Genomic DNA, 15654 nt, shown 5'->3' on the forward strand with positions numbered 1-15654 from the left:
TCATTTACAAACAATGGGCAAATTTGCACCTGGGCAGTAACCAATCAGTGATTAGCTTTTTTTCAGCCAGCTGCAGGTTGAGCACAGAAAGCACAAGTCTGATTGGTTGCCATGAGCTACAGTCCAGGAGCAAATTAGCCCACTGTTTATAAATGAGACCCATTATCTACATTGTCTATACTATGCTAAATGTTCAGGGTTGTGCACCCAAACCCAACATTTTACCAGTTTATTTCCCATCCTTTTATGACCTGTATAATTTTTGTGTTGACTTTGTTGGTCTGTAGGTTCCAAACACAACATCATGACCAAAACAGAATGCTTTTATATATGCCTTAAATGATTTTTCTTAAAAGAAAAGGAGAATTTTAAAAAGGGATTCTACTTGAAGTTCACAGTCATCTTCAAAACATATAATCTAAATATAAAAATATAACCTTTTCTGCCTATATGGGAATGTGTAAAAATGGCAGTCCCGTCGAGCTTTGTGACAAGTTATGTTTTACAATTGTCTTTCTATGACAAGCGGTTATGTTTCACCTGCCAGGGAGCAAGATCTGCCTGGATCTTCCAGAAAAGGTTCAGCAGAGCATGGAGATATAGATTACAAATTAAAGGTGAAGTGGTGCAGTGCTTCAGTTGATGCTTAGTCTACTCGCTGCTTCAGTTATAATTAATGTGGTGACTACCCTACTCATTCCATTTGAGTTGATTTTGGTATTTCCATAATAAACTAATATTCATCTTGCAAAACTCACATTTGTCCTCCCGTGTACCTCCCTGTTTGCCCACCCCCTCCTATCAGTTCTTCATTACAACTGCACCCTGGTGCCTCTAATAGTATCTCTTTAATAACATTGCACATCTGATTTTTTGCAGAAGGGTTGATTCCATCTGATGGAGTAGTGAGTCCAGACTTCTTCAATGAATTCCACCAGAATGGAGATCTTATTGGGCAGCATTCGTTCAACACTGGGTAATCATTCTTTCCCACTACCGGTTTGGGGTGTATTTGGGTAGCCTGGACATTAGTGTAAAAATATGATAATCCTAAATTTGTGATGACAGGTTATGTAGTACTAGCTTTATGGATAGGCATAAATTATATTAAATGTATATCTTTTCATGGTAAAAGGCAACTAAAACTCCTGTGACATCAAAGATATTGTACAGGCATGAGATCCTTTATCCGGTAAGCTACAAAATATAGGAAAGCCATCTCCCGTAGACTCCATTTTAATCAAATTATTTACATTTTTAAAAGTTATATTCTTTTTCTCAGTAATACAGTTAAAACAGCAGCTTGTACTTGATCCGAACTAAGATTTAATTAATCCTTAATGGAGGTAAAACCAGACTATTGGGTTTATTTAATGTTTAAATGCTTTTTTAGCATAATTAAGGTATTGAGATCCAAATTATGGAAAGGCCCCTTATCCTGAAAACTCCAGAAATAGAGACCTTTTCTAATTACTTTATATTTTCTGAGTGACTGTTCTTCTGATATTAAAGTATAAATCTAATTCATTCATTTTCATTCTGGGTAACAGGTCCCATACCTGTACTACACATTATAGAAGGAGAACAGCAGCAGGCAGCTGAAGCCTGAAACAAATGAACAAAACTATGTTTTAGCCATAAGAGAACTAAACATCACATGTAGTTCTACTAATGAAATCTGTCAGGGATCTATACTTCATGCACAGAACCACACTATTGGATTCCATTAATGTATTATTTACTTTAACATTCAGCTGCTACAAGGGCCCGGTATTCGCATTTGCCATACGAATGACAATTTCTCAGGGCTTACTGCCTCAGAAAGGGTTAAACAGCATGAATTCCATCTGTCAAGCTGACATGAATCTGACCGCAATTACAGGTTCTTCTTACAGTTACTCTCATTTTATTGGTAAATAGGGACCATTAGCGGATTCGGGAGAACCTTTTATGAGGCTTTCAAGGGTCACAAGGAGTTGCTGTAACTGCTTTTAAAATGTACATTTACATTTTTTTTCCTCTTCTTCTGGACATCAGAAAGAATGGCAGCACGGCTCTCTTTGTATTATCTTTCCCTTCAGTTAAACCCATCTAAAATACTTTTAAAATCTGTCTCTTGGTCGCTGTTCTGTGAGACAGACTCTCTCGCTGGGAAGGCATTTTAATAGATTCTCTAAGCTGTGAAAATCTTCTCCAGGAATTGAATGTGAATGCTTTCCAGGCAAGCAAAACAGTATCCATAACCTGCTATTATTTGCATTATCTGCAAGTGTTTGTCCCTGTTTGCACCAGCCTTTGAGTGCCAGTGAATCTTTTTGGAGTTATCTGATTTGGAAGGTGCCGATCCCTCCATCACCGCGCACCAGGCGTCCATTACAGAAGGCCAGGGTGTGCGAGCGGTGCCTCTTATCCCATCTTAAGATGTTAACAGCCTTCCTGACATTTGAATTTTTTTTCGGAATTCAAGTTTAGTCGAATTTGATTCGAGTTTTTGGGTCGAGTTTTAGACATTCAAGTTTTTTCTTAAATAAGAAACTATTCAAGTTCATTTGAGTTAAAATTACTCTTACATCCAACCTTTGATAAATCTATATCAACCCCTTAGTATCTTTATTTTGAGAACAATTTCACAGTTCATCATTAAAAAATTATTTCAATATAAACAGAGCTTTACAGGGCCGCAATAGATGAAGAGGAAACCTTATATCGATACTCGCATGTATTCCCTGTACCTTTACTCATAATATAGTCATCACCTCTTCTCTCCAGTCATCATCAGATTTCAAGACCTCCACAAACTTTTTGGAATATTTTCAGATTCTGCCAGATCTTCTACTACAATTTTTAGCCTGTAACTGATATCTTAAAATTCACATTTTAGAGATGTTACCCTCTCTTTGCTTACCCTCTTTAGTCACTGAACTAGACTGATTCAGCATACCTCATTTTATTTTTTATCCTACGTCTTGCTTCCCTTCTTTAAATAGATACTTACAAAAGAAATTAAACCTTTTTTTTTTTTTACATAATATGCAACATTGGCTATTTAACTGTGCCATAAAAGAATCTGCCCATATTTGTGCAGCAGAAATCCATTAGTATTAGAAACGTTGACCGGTTGATCGACTTTTAGAGGCTTATTTATCATGCTTTATAGAAAAAAAACAAAATACACCACGCATCAGCAGGCTTCTTGTGTAATTCCAATGTAAGTGGAAGCAGCCATTTGAAAATGCTATAGGAAAATCTGGATGTTTTTCCTGTGTTTTTTTTCCTCTCCGGAACTTACTTGCCGCTTGAATTTTTCCCATTGATTACGTAAGATCTGAAGTAGTGTAAGATAGGGTAAAATCCGTTGTTCAGGTGGCGTAAACACACTTCTTGATAAATTCTCCATTTATTTTACACTGCTGTTTACACTATTTTTCTGGCATTGTTTTAAACTGTATGATAAATAGGCCCCTTAATATTTTTTTAGCTTTTTTCTGTGGTGAGAGCAGAGACACGTTTAGAGATTCGGGGAGATTAGTTGCCCAGTGACAAATCCGCTCTTCTTCGGGCGACTAATCTCCCCACAATGCCTTCCCGCCGGTTAGACTCTAAATCGCTGGTGGGATGTCACTCAGAATGATTCGTTTTACGAAGTTGCCTCACTGAGAAACTTCAGGCGATATTGGAAAACAAAGCGTTCCGAGTGCCATCCCGCCGGCGATTTATATTTTATATATTCGGGAGATTAGTCGCCTGAAGAAGAGGCAATTTGTCGCCAGGTGACTGAATCTCCCCGAGTGTCTCTAATTTCTCATTTAGATAAATCAGTATCACTTTAAGATCAGGGATTTCTAACATTTAAGCTTCCGTTCATCTCAGTGAGATCCCCTTAAATTCAGTGAGATTTTCTCCCGCTGTAGTATATAATCCAATTTTTGGGTCATGAAACTAGTTCTACAACTAACTTTGGGTCCCTGAATAAAAGGTTAAGAAGCCCTGTTTTAGATTGTAAGATGAAACAAGCAGAGTCCATTTAACCTATTGTTTTAGTACTTTTATTTTTTGACTGTCACTGCCATCCTATAAAGAACAGTTGCAGTTAAAAGTCCAGTTTCTGTTGGTTACTGCTTCTAATGTATAATGGCAGGCTCACTGATTGACGCTCACAGGATAGTGACAGGAGACCACAATAACATAAGCAGCAGTGACAGACCAAGAGGGACATTGTGTCCAACACTGATTTCACCTGGATGACAACTACGGACAAAACCCCTCATGTGCCATTAGCCTAGTGTGTTGCTGCTTTATAACTCCTAGAATATAATTACAGCAGTAATAATCTAATCCTTGTCATTTTCTTCATTAGTAAAACACAATAAAATGCACAAGACATAAAAGCAGGAAAATGTAATGTTCTGAATGAGACAGTTCCAAACCACTTGAGCGACTATGACAGCCCATAAAACTGAGAATAGATTTTTTTTTTTCTTTCATTTTTTTTTTTCCCCTTTTCCTCCTCAAACCAGTCTCTGTTTTATTTTGCCAGAGTGAATTTTCCTTGCAGGAAGTAGCCAGAGGGGTTTATTTGGCTTTCCAGACTGAGGAGACTTTGATCTTGTGGCTCTGTCACTTCTCGAATTACATAGCGCTTTCTCGCTGCAGTAAATCTGTTGCAGTTAATGAGAATAAAATTTCCTCCTTTTTCACCAGTCGCATGCTGTGAGACGTTAAGCCAGTCAAGTCCTTAAAGGCTTGAGATGCAAAGCTCAAAAACACAGTGACCAGTTTTAATCTTGTTGTCTTTGTAATTTATTTTATTGAACTTTTTTCTTTGACACCCCCCTCCCAAAATTTTTTTCAAATGGCCCACTTCATTAAAGGCAAGTGGTTAAAGGCTAGCATTTGCGGAAAGATTTAAAGCGGTCATAAAAGGAACGGCTTACAACGATTTTTTTTTTTTTTAATTTAATGCCCTCGCTGGGGATTGCAAAAGGAAAACGAATTCAGACTCGTCTAGAAAACGGACAGCTTTTGCTATACTGTACCTTAAAGGATTACTAGCACTCGATAGATAGAATTTATTTAGATTTGGTTCTAATCGGACAAAAGACTTTCACATCTGGGTGGGTGAGATTCTGAGCATTTGGGTAAAAATGTGAGTGAGACATTTGTGCTTACAGCTAACGGCACATGGTTTTCTCAGCTGACGTTGATATACCAGTGGAGAAAAACCAATCCGCTGCCTTCTGCCCCCTCTCTCTGTGTGCATTGACAGCCATGGAATCTCTTAGCGCACAGATCGAACTTCAGTTTTCCAAAACCTAAATCCACTCTTGAGTGTGCACTAAATATGTAAACATGAATGATTGCCCGTTTATCTTCTCCTCTATCTGTGTGCACTGACACCCACAGGCAGAAATGGGGGGCATAATGCTAGGGCCACACGAGGACACCGCTAGCAAAAATCCACTGGCTGATTTCTGTCCTACCGTGGGCAGTAGCCTCCTCTCTCTCCTCTCTTGCATTGGCTCGCCGTTAACAAACATTAGAAGATTTCAGCTCAAAATGCAGAGACTCGTGGTTCTTCACCAAAACCTGCCAAGTCTGTTCGCACCGAGCCGATTCAATTGCCTTATTCAGAGCAGATACCAATCAAAGGTCAGGTTAAATAAATAGGCAAATGATGGCATGTTTAGTTACCTAGCATCTCGAGCAGTGACATGGACAGGAAGTCATATACAAATATTTTATCCTCTTATAAAGGACTAACAGAGTTATATTGTTATATTCACTACCTCCAATTCCCTGCCCCTGTAATCAAGAGAGCTTATTTACATAGAGATAATGAGATTTTTATAAACAAACCCTCCTTTCTCCCAGTTTCTGTCATTAAAGGGGCGGCGTAGACCTATAGACACCTTTTTTTTTCAATATACGCAAGATAAATAGAACTTATGCTGAAAATACATTCTGTCAATTTGTTTAATTGTTTAAAACCCCATATTTCATCCGTTTTTTTTAATTAAGCAGTAACGAGCATTGTTTTAATTCAAACGTACTATCAACCTACTATCAATTAGCTGAGATACAGTAGAACCCGCATTTTACATTTTTCAGGGGACCAGAAAAAAATGGTGTAAAATCCAGGAAAATGTAAAATCAGGGAAATGTATTATGCATAATATATAGGTGGGACCACAAAACAACAATGTAAAATGAGGGGAAACTTAAAATCAGGGGATGTAAAATTGAGGTTTCACTGTAGTTTAAAAACAGATACTGCACTCTGAATAAAATGTCTCGCACACTTTGCTGTGCCTGTTTTGGCTTACATGTAAGCAGAAGTCCATTTTGCAGGGGAGATTTATATGTGCACTGGTAATGTCCCTTTTTAAGACAAAGAAGAGTTTATTTTACTGTAGGCAGGTAATTGAATGATGTGCCTTCTCCTCCTGCCACAGTTGCTTGAAATCATACGCTAATTTCCCAAATGAGTACACTACTGAAAATTGGAGATATGGCTAATGTATTCCTCATAATTGGGGGCTTATGGGACTTTCCGATGTCACAAAGTAGGTAGCTTACTCATGGGCAAACCGTGTGGTCAATGAAACGTAACTGTGATAAGGGAAGAGACTTCACATTCCAGGCAGTTTTACGCTGAGCCAGATGCTTTAACATAGTGGGGCATCACAAGCAAGATTGTACAGCAGCTTCTATCAACCCATGGTGCAAATGCTCAAACGTCCCAAATTCATAAAGAATATCAAGAGAAAAGCTATCACCTCTTCAACATTCCACTAAAGGTGATACAATTGGCTGTTGGCTAGAATTGAGTCCAAGCAGAAAAATAATGGAACCTTCAGACCAATCTGGAATTTGACGTCTTCTACATTTTTCTAAAACATCCATGTTAACCATGTGCTGGCCACGCAGTACATCTTCTGAACAGTTATCTGACTGTAAGTAACTTTTGAAAACGGCTTGAAGTCATATTATTTTGCTTAGCTTTTTAGTGTACAACATGTACAAACTCTAGTGTATTTGTATGAGTCTCACTTACTTTATACTAGCTGTGTTTTTAATAGTTAAGTTATAGTTAAGCCACATGTCATCTAAAGCCTTCTAAAGACTAATGCAGGCCTTTGGCCAATATGTTTCAGAAGGTGCTTGTCTTTTTGGGTGAATAATGTATCGATGACTAGATCAGTGTAATTTGACCATTCGCATGTGTATCACAATTGTTCAATATCACAAAAATTGTCCAGTATCTTTCCATCGGAGCAGGGAAATCCAGTGCTCTGAAGTAATGCTGCAACTTTCTTTCAATCTTAGCAACTCCAGCTTGCATGTCCTTCTCTATGAAAGACTGGTGCCCAGTTCTCCATAATCACAGCCTCAGTGCATCACCTGTTTGTTTGCTCACACAAACCTTCTGATTCTTGATGGAACCAAAGAGGGTTTTTTTTACTGGACTCCATTTACTTATTCAAGTATTCCATCATGCTTCCAATAGCATAGAGAGCCCTAGCCCTCTATAAAACCTACAAATATTTGTCATTTGTCTGCTTATAAAATTATTGGCATTTATATATTGTACATGTAGTGCTGTAGTGTGGCCATAGGGCTTCTAAGCATTCATTCCAGGCACTGTGTGCAAATGTTTAAAGCTGATATGTGCACTTTGTTATTGACAGTATGGGGTCCATGTAAGTAAGTAATACACATAAAGTGCATAAGCCTCCACTTGATAATAGTGCACTTAGGGGACACTGGGTATTCTTATTCATCACAATCTGTTTCTTTGCCTGTGATATTGTGCTGTGTTTATGGTTTATTTTAAAAAGGGGGGGGGGGTTTGTGTGGGTTTAGTTTAGTAAACCCAATGATACAAATTGAAGAAAAGTTGCAAATGCAGAGTAAGCCACGAAATACATTTATAGTGAATTTATATTTGAGCTATAAATACATGCGGTGCTTTCTCTTATTTATATAACTAGTATTGTCCTGTGCACTTATAGTAAAATATTTAGAACAATAGGAAATGTCTTCAGAAAGGTGGTGCTTCATCTCTTTTACTGTGCTGATACTCACTAGGGATCATTTATTATGTGCAGGGCAGGGTGCAAGTGCAAAACAGAGGTGTAATTTACCATGTTCACCTGTACTAGTGAAGTGCAGGTTGAAACGGAAACCACTGTGACGCACGGATTGACCACCAGTTAAGCAGGTTTGGGTTGAAATATGACCAATCATTGCAGTTAGGGTTGTGTGCAGGTCATACTGGGAAAATACACTCATGCACAGCTCCTATATATTCCCTGTCCTGAAACCAGAGGTGCGCACAGAAGTAGAGTAAAGTGTGAGATGCAGCAGGTACTGGTCAGGTGGGGTCCTACAGTGGCAATTTTTGTGGGTTATGGTTAGGTGCACATTAAAATGTTACTGCAGGTCTCTGCTGTCCAAATCAGAGAGCAGAATGTTCCCCTAATGAATACAGTGTTGCCTCTGTTCAGAGGTAATGTATTCAGGAGGGATAGTATGTAGAAGGCATGTAGGTGTCCCCTATCAACTGTGCCCTCTACTTACCATCCGCCTTATGGCAGGGCTGCTGTGCACTCTCTGGAGCAGAACTCTGTACCCTGTAATGGATTTGCTCTCTGGCAAGGTCCAAAGTGCAGCCAGACATGTGTTTGTATTGAATACATCCTAGGCACAGTGTTGGGTTCTTTCTACCCCTGCCAAGGATTCTTTACATAATGCATCAGGAATCAGGGTTCTCTTGCAAAAACACTATGACAGTGCTGAGAAAGGTAAATTGTGTCTATATTAAATCAAAACGTTCCAGGAGAATTGCTTATTTAAATAAGTGATTTACACTATTAAAAGAATAGGTCCTTCCAAAAGACCTGAATTTGATTGACTTCTAGAAGCCATTTTATTGTCATGTGCAAGCAATTTGTGCTGCAAGTTTGGAACTGATAGACATTTCTTCACTGGAAATTGCATAGATGATGGAAAATGTGGGAGCCAAATTGGTTACCATGGATAATAGCACAGTTACCTCCATAGCTTATAATGAAGAAAGCAAGAATATGTGTTTTGGTGATTGTAAAATGTACTCCCAATTGATAGCACATTTCTAAAGCTCCAGATTTATTACATTCAATAAAATAGAATTTGCCAATCTGTTCCCAGAAACCAGTGGCTGAGAATGGATAACCATATAGGTTTTTAATACACAGACATATTACTGTATGTCTAACACTGAGTCCATACACTTAGGGCCATATTTATCAAGGGTCGAATTTCGAATTGAAAAAACTTCGAAATTCGAATTCAAAAAGACCAACCAAAATTTTTTTTGGTCGAATAGGTCCGTATTCGGCCGAATTTGAATCATACGAATCGAAGGAATATCGCATTTGATAGAATTCAATTAGAAGTTTTTCCCAAATAAACCAATTGACTCCAAATGGGTTCTAGGAGGTCCCCCATAGTCTAAAACAGCAATTCGGTAGGTTTTAGATGGCGAATGGTCGAAGTCAATTTTTTAAAGAGACAGTACATGATAAATTTCGATTTTCAATTTTTTTTCAAATTCAAATCGAATTTGGACTGTTCCCTAGTCGAAGTACACTGAAATCGCTCGAAATTCAAATTTTTTTCATTCGAAAATTCACCTCGACCTTTGATAAAACACAAAAATTTGTTTTTTTTCCATGAGCAATCTTGTATTATCTCCAAATATTTTTCCCCTTGGACATTTGCTCTGTAACCCCCCCCCCCAATAAAAACCCCAAAAGCTGCCACTCAGCAACGGTCACAGATCACAGCAGAAACCAGAGAAATTCAAGGAGTTTTAAGTGGCACAGAATTGATCCTCAAATGAAATTTGCTGTGACAGGGCTGGCAGGCCAATAGGAAAAATGAAATATTTGTGCTTGTGGAAGTGCACATGTGAGGACTGTGAGTGTTTCTGATGGCTGGAAGTGATTTCAATTTAGAAAAAACAAATCATTAGGAAAGTGCAGAGGGGGTAAAATATACAGCTCGGCTTCTTAGAATGAACTGGCAAAGCAGGAGTCTTCCATTGTAATTAGCTGCCCGTGTTCACTTTAACCCACAGATACCTGCATCTTTTAACATGTGATGGACTGAGCATCAGGCAGGTTTAAAAACATTCTTTTCTACTACACAATTAAACAGGAACTATTCTTTCTTTGGGAAAGTGTAATCTAGTGAAGTTTCTAGTGAAATGAAAGTTTGGCTGCTATTCGATCTAAAAATTCAACTTTCAGAAAATCCTTGCAGATGTTGAACAAGGAAGTGCTACATTTCATTTCAAATAAAGGCATTTCAAGGTTTCTCAACTTACCGAGTACCTACTCAACGCAAAAATATTCAGTAAATGCAAAGGTTTTAGGTATAAAGATAAATCAATTTGTGCTGACAAAGGAACAAAAAACAGCCTGCTACAAATGCAACGTACAAAGGATAGAGAAAATTATACCTCAAATTAAATAACTGTGACCCTCAGCAAAACACAGCTATAAAGGCTATAGATATGTGTGCCAAGATATTTGGTGTCCCATTGTCTACTGAATCATATTTTTATCTGTTACCCTTTAATACTTGGCCAACCAGAATATAGTTATTAAAGGGGATAAGACAATAGGGGTGTAGCCTTTTTATAGACTAAGGGTGATAGCAGACACTATGAAAATTCACCACAACATTGGCAATTTACTAGGAGACTATGGCAAGTTTTGGTAAATTAACTTTGCATTGGTGAATAGACCATAGACAGATGTGTATCTCCCACGATGTTGTGTTGTGCTGTGATAGGTATGGGATCTCCTGCTGATGTCCTTTTCTCTACGTAATAATAAAACGTGATGCTAACGAAGCATCTATATTTTGTAGATTTAAAGTACAGGTATGGGATCCGTTATTCGGAATATTGTTATCCAGAAAGCTCTGAATTACGGGAAGGCCATCTCCCATAGACTGAATCAAATAATTCAACATTTTAAAAATGATTACCTTTTTTACTATAATGAGAAAACAACATCTTTTACTGGATCCCAACTAAGATATCATTAATCCTTATTGGCAAAACAATCCTATTGGGTTCAATTAATGTTTAAATATTTTTTTTTTTAAGTAGACTTAAGGTATGGTAGTATGGTATGACTTCTACATGAACTTGAAAGGGTTTGAGATGGCATATTTTTGGAATTGGATTTTAGCAGCTTTGGGGTATGATTAATCTCTAGAAATTTGAGTTTTTATTGTTCCATGGAAAATGTGTTTTCCCCTTGAAAACTTCGACCAGAAAAAAAAATCAAGGTTTAATAAATGGGCCCCTAAAATTGAGTTTTGTTGCGATGTTTGCCGCTCCGATTTTTTTGAGAAAAATTATTGATAAATGATTTAAATTTGTGGAAGGGAGTGTTGGTCGACTTTGTTTTCATAAAAACGGAGATTATTTTATGTTTAAGTAAATCAGCCCCGTAGTGTTAAAAGTGAATGTAAAATCTAAGAATGCTACTTGACTTCATGACAATAGGGCTTTGCAGGGAACCGTCAGTGCTCTTTATTTGTATGTTCAGAGTGCCATCCTGTGGATGACTGAGAGTCTGCATGTCCTGTTCTCATCTGTGTTTGCTGCCTGCTCATGTAATACTTTGCAGTAGGCTATTTGCCAAGCAAGTTATCCAGTCACTTTGTTCTATGTATAAGGACATGTTAAAGGGGAACTATAGCGAAAATGAAAATTTAATATAAGCGTCCTCATACTGAAATAAGAAACTCTCTAAATACAATCAAATACAAATTATGCAATGTTTCTGAAATAATCAAACTTATATTCACTATTTCTCTCTCAGCATCTGTTTCTCCTTATTCTGTCTTCATGCAGCAGTTGGGTGTCAGATGTATTAAAGCTCACTCAAATAACTGATTCCAGTACAAACAAAATCTAACAAAAAAACTGCCTTTTGCACAAATTCTGCGTGTAGAGAGACATGATGAGCACTAATACATCTTCTAGGCAAAAGGAGCCCCCCCTATAAAGATATATTGGATCATTCAACTGACACCCGACTCCAGAATAAAGACACAGATACTGAGAGAGGGATAGTGAAGATAAACTTGATTATTTTAGAAATGGTACATCATTTTTAATTGATTGTGCTTAGAAAGTTTCTTATTTCAGTATGCTGAAGCTTATATTCATTTTTCAATTTTGCGATCATTCCCCTTTAACTATGCAAATTAGCTAAAAGAATACTGGACTCACAAATAAATCATACAAATTATATATAACCTCTTAAAGGGGTAACTTTTAGTATAATGTAGAAAGTGATATTCTGAGACAATTTGCAGTTGGGTTTTAATTTTATATGGTATTTTTAGTTATTTGCCTTATTTCGCAGCTCTCCAGTTTGCAATCTGAAGGAAACCATTATAATATGTCTTTGTGTTCCATGGGATCAGTTCTGCATCCCCCTTAGGCTCACAGTGTAATGAAAACCCCTTCCTTACCTTGTTGCTTTGTGAAATGGTGGATTCTGGGACTTGAAGCCCCTCTGCTTTCCAGAGAATCTGTGCACCACCCACTATAGAAAGCTGAGGGACTTTGTGAAATGAGGCATATTTGTATAAAAATACAATACATTTATATTTATTTTTTAACATTTTTTTTTTTATTCAAGCCTTACTTATTGAGCTCATGCTCAGAGAAGGTTATATCTTCCCTTTAAAAGCAGCTATGTGTGCATTAGGTTTCATTGCCTCATGGAGAGGTCAAAGTCTTGCAACTCCCAATAACATATAAACTTAAATATATTTGATAGAAAGGAGGTAATTGCAGGAAGTCCACGGCAGCAAGCTGAGTCTGCAAGTGTATCTTTATTGGGGTAGTGAACAGCACACTACATGTTTCGGGCAAGGCCCTTTATCAAGTGTGCATGAACAGTGCAAAAGGGAACATTTAAACAAACAATGACCTTTCACCTTAAGGGTTGCATTGTGGGTGCAGACCCTATTAATCAATTAAGTATTCACATAAGCAACAGGTGAAACAATATAGTTAGAGTTCATCGTGTCCAGGTGTGGTAGTGAAGTCCAAATTGAACCACTGGTGTAGGAACATCCTTGTGCTGAAGAAAAAAAGGTCAATAAATCCATCTAAGTCCAAAAAATCTTTGAATGTCACTTCGGACAGACCATTACTGCATTAGTCTGGCCTGTGCCTGATAGGAAACTGCCAAAAAAAGGCCTATCAATAAAAAAATCTATTGATAGGCCTTTTTTTGGCAGTTTCCTATCAGGCACAGGCCAGACTAATGCAGTAATGGTCTGTCCGAAGTGACATTCAAAGATTTTTTGGACTTAGATGGATTTATTGACCTTTTTTTCTTCAGCACAAGGATGTTCCTACACCAGTGGTTCAATTTGGACTTCACTACCACACCTGGACACGATGAACTCTAACTATATTGTTTCACCTGTTGCTTATGTGAATACTTAATTGATTAATAGGGTCTGCACCCACAATGCAACCCTTAAGGTGAAAGGTCATTGTTTGTTTAAATGTTCCCTTTTGCACTGTTCATGCACACTTGATAAAGGGCCTTGCCCGAAACATGTAGTGTGCTGTTCACTACCCCAATAAAGATACACTTGCAGACTCAGCTTGCTGCCGTGGACTTCCTGCAATTACCTCCTTTCTATCACATTGATCTATTAGGGTATCACCACAGGATACCCTGCAGGAGTACCACCAACACATCATACAACTTGCCAGAGTTCAGCCCTGCTACTTTTTGGATTTACCTAAACTTAAATATATTTATTTATTGTTGTCAGTGGGGAAAATAGTACAACCCTCTATTTTGATCAAGATACAGAAGAAGTGGTTTAGTGGATAGGACACTGGGCTATCCATGCAGGGAATACATGGGTCGATTCCAGCGCCAGCTTTAGACAGCAAATGCTCCCTAGTACAGAGATGAAAATTAATTCATTAAAACATGTTTCTAAACTGAAATCCATATCTTTGTTCTTTTTCAGGATGAGTGAAGACGGTTTTGGACAACATGCAGGAATGCCTGGCCGTCCTACAACAGCCTATGGCTATCGCCCTGATGAACCATATTACTATGGGTTTGGAGCACGATAAAGACAGAGCAGAAGCCAAACTAATGAACAACTTCGGAAGCTAATGGTCCATAGTTTATACCAGGAGGAGAAAAGCATGAGGATGACCAATGGCCTCTGTGCTTGGAAACATTTTTTATATTAAATGGATTTAACCCCACTGTCTGTATTTGGACCTCTACATCATAGATTAATTTATCTGCCATAAATATGTATATATATATATAACATGAATGTTTATTTATAGTGCTGCCATGACAGGCAATGCTAATCCAAAAGGAATGTACAAAATTATAACTCCCACCACCCTTTGATCTAATTTCCACACATTATCTAATATCATAATTCTAAATCCCAAGCATCTTCATTTTTAGCAGCTTCATTCATTTTTTCAATTAATAGATGGAGGAAATATTATTAACTGCTTCTTACGAGTGGGCAGTTTTCCAGGGAGCAAAATTCTGATGGAGATGTCCATAGTTATCCTTTGGTAATGGTACCTAAAGCCGGCATGCTCCTCTAAATGTTGTTGATCTGTGGCTTCCAGTATCCCTCAGCAATCACTGGCTTTGTGCAGGTTTATGAGTTGTAGTTTAGCAACATCTGGAGGTCAGCAGGTTGGACATCCCTTAACTAAACTATCTTCAGTGGGAATGAACAAAGAATTAAGATTTGTGGCCTGCTAATTCATAGTACTCCTATGGAAATTTTAGCCCTATTTATTTAGGAGCCTGTTAGCTCATACTGTGTCTGTGGAAATATTTTTTAGCTTTATTTATTATCACTAAGTATTTCAGCCTTAACTGAAACCTCACAATATCCCTTCCTATATATTGTGTATAACAAACTCAATATGTTAAATGTTTGTGCAAAATAAACATCTAAACTATCCATAAGGTTCTCATTCTTGAACATTTTATCCTGCAGGTGTTATTCTTTATTGAAGCAGGCGCCAGCTACCAGGTAGCTTCATTATGTTCTCCATCAGGAATGTTCTGTCCATGGCTCCTCTATGCACTGCCATTTGGAACTGTGTGTGGAACACTTAAAAAAGCCACCACAAAGGAACTGGGTTTCCGGATTCCATTCTTCTCTATGTAGGATGTGTCCACAGGAGTGCACAGAATATTTTTTTTTTTTTTTAAATTTAGATTGTTATTTTTTTTGAATTTGGAGTTGTTTGCTGCCTTCCTCTGAGGAAGTGTGAGAACAAGAAATGCGTCAGACCTCAGACGCTAGCTGTAATTAATTGGATGTTAAAATAAAGTACATAACTTTTTACCTTTGATCTGGAAACGAGCGATTTCTTGGAAAGACCCAGGGTGCGCTGCTCCAACGATTGATTAAGCCTTCCTGAAAAGAATCAGATTCTAAATCTATTCGAGTTTGCGGGTCGACCCGATTCACCCAAATTTCAAAAATAATTTTTTTCGAATTTTGATTGTTCTTTTTTTTTTTTTGAATTTCGAGTTTATGGGAGTTTTTTTTTTACAACAT

At 37.7% G+C, this 15654-nt stretch overlaps 1 protein-coding gene across 2 annotated transcripts in view; it reads left to right on the forward strand.

Annotated features, from left to right (window-relative positions):
* The window catches only part of kifap3.L (kinesin-associated protein 3 L homeolog), a 76874-nt gene extending 61826 nt beyond the window's left edge, over window positions 1-15048 (forward strand). The window contains exons 19-20 of one of the 2 annotated variants that reach the window (XM_018256721.2): window positions 880-976; window positions 14071-15048. In XM_018256721.2, the coding sequence (XP_018112210.1) occupies window positions 880-976; window positions 14071-14179 (206 nt within the window). In that variant the 3' untranslated portion in view covers window positions 14180-15048. 2 annotated transcript variants of the gene reach the window in all.
* The last annotated feature ends 606 nt before the right edge of the window (window positions 15049-15654 follow it).

Source organism: Xenopus laevis, chromosome 4L (assembly GCF_017654675.1).
Source record: "Xenopus laevis strain J_2021 chromosome 4L, Xenopus_laevis_v10.1, whole genome shotgun sequence".
Classification (NCBI taxonomy): Eukaryota; Metazoa; Chordata; class Amphibia; order Anura; family Pipidae; genus Xenopus; species Xenopus laevis.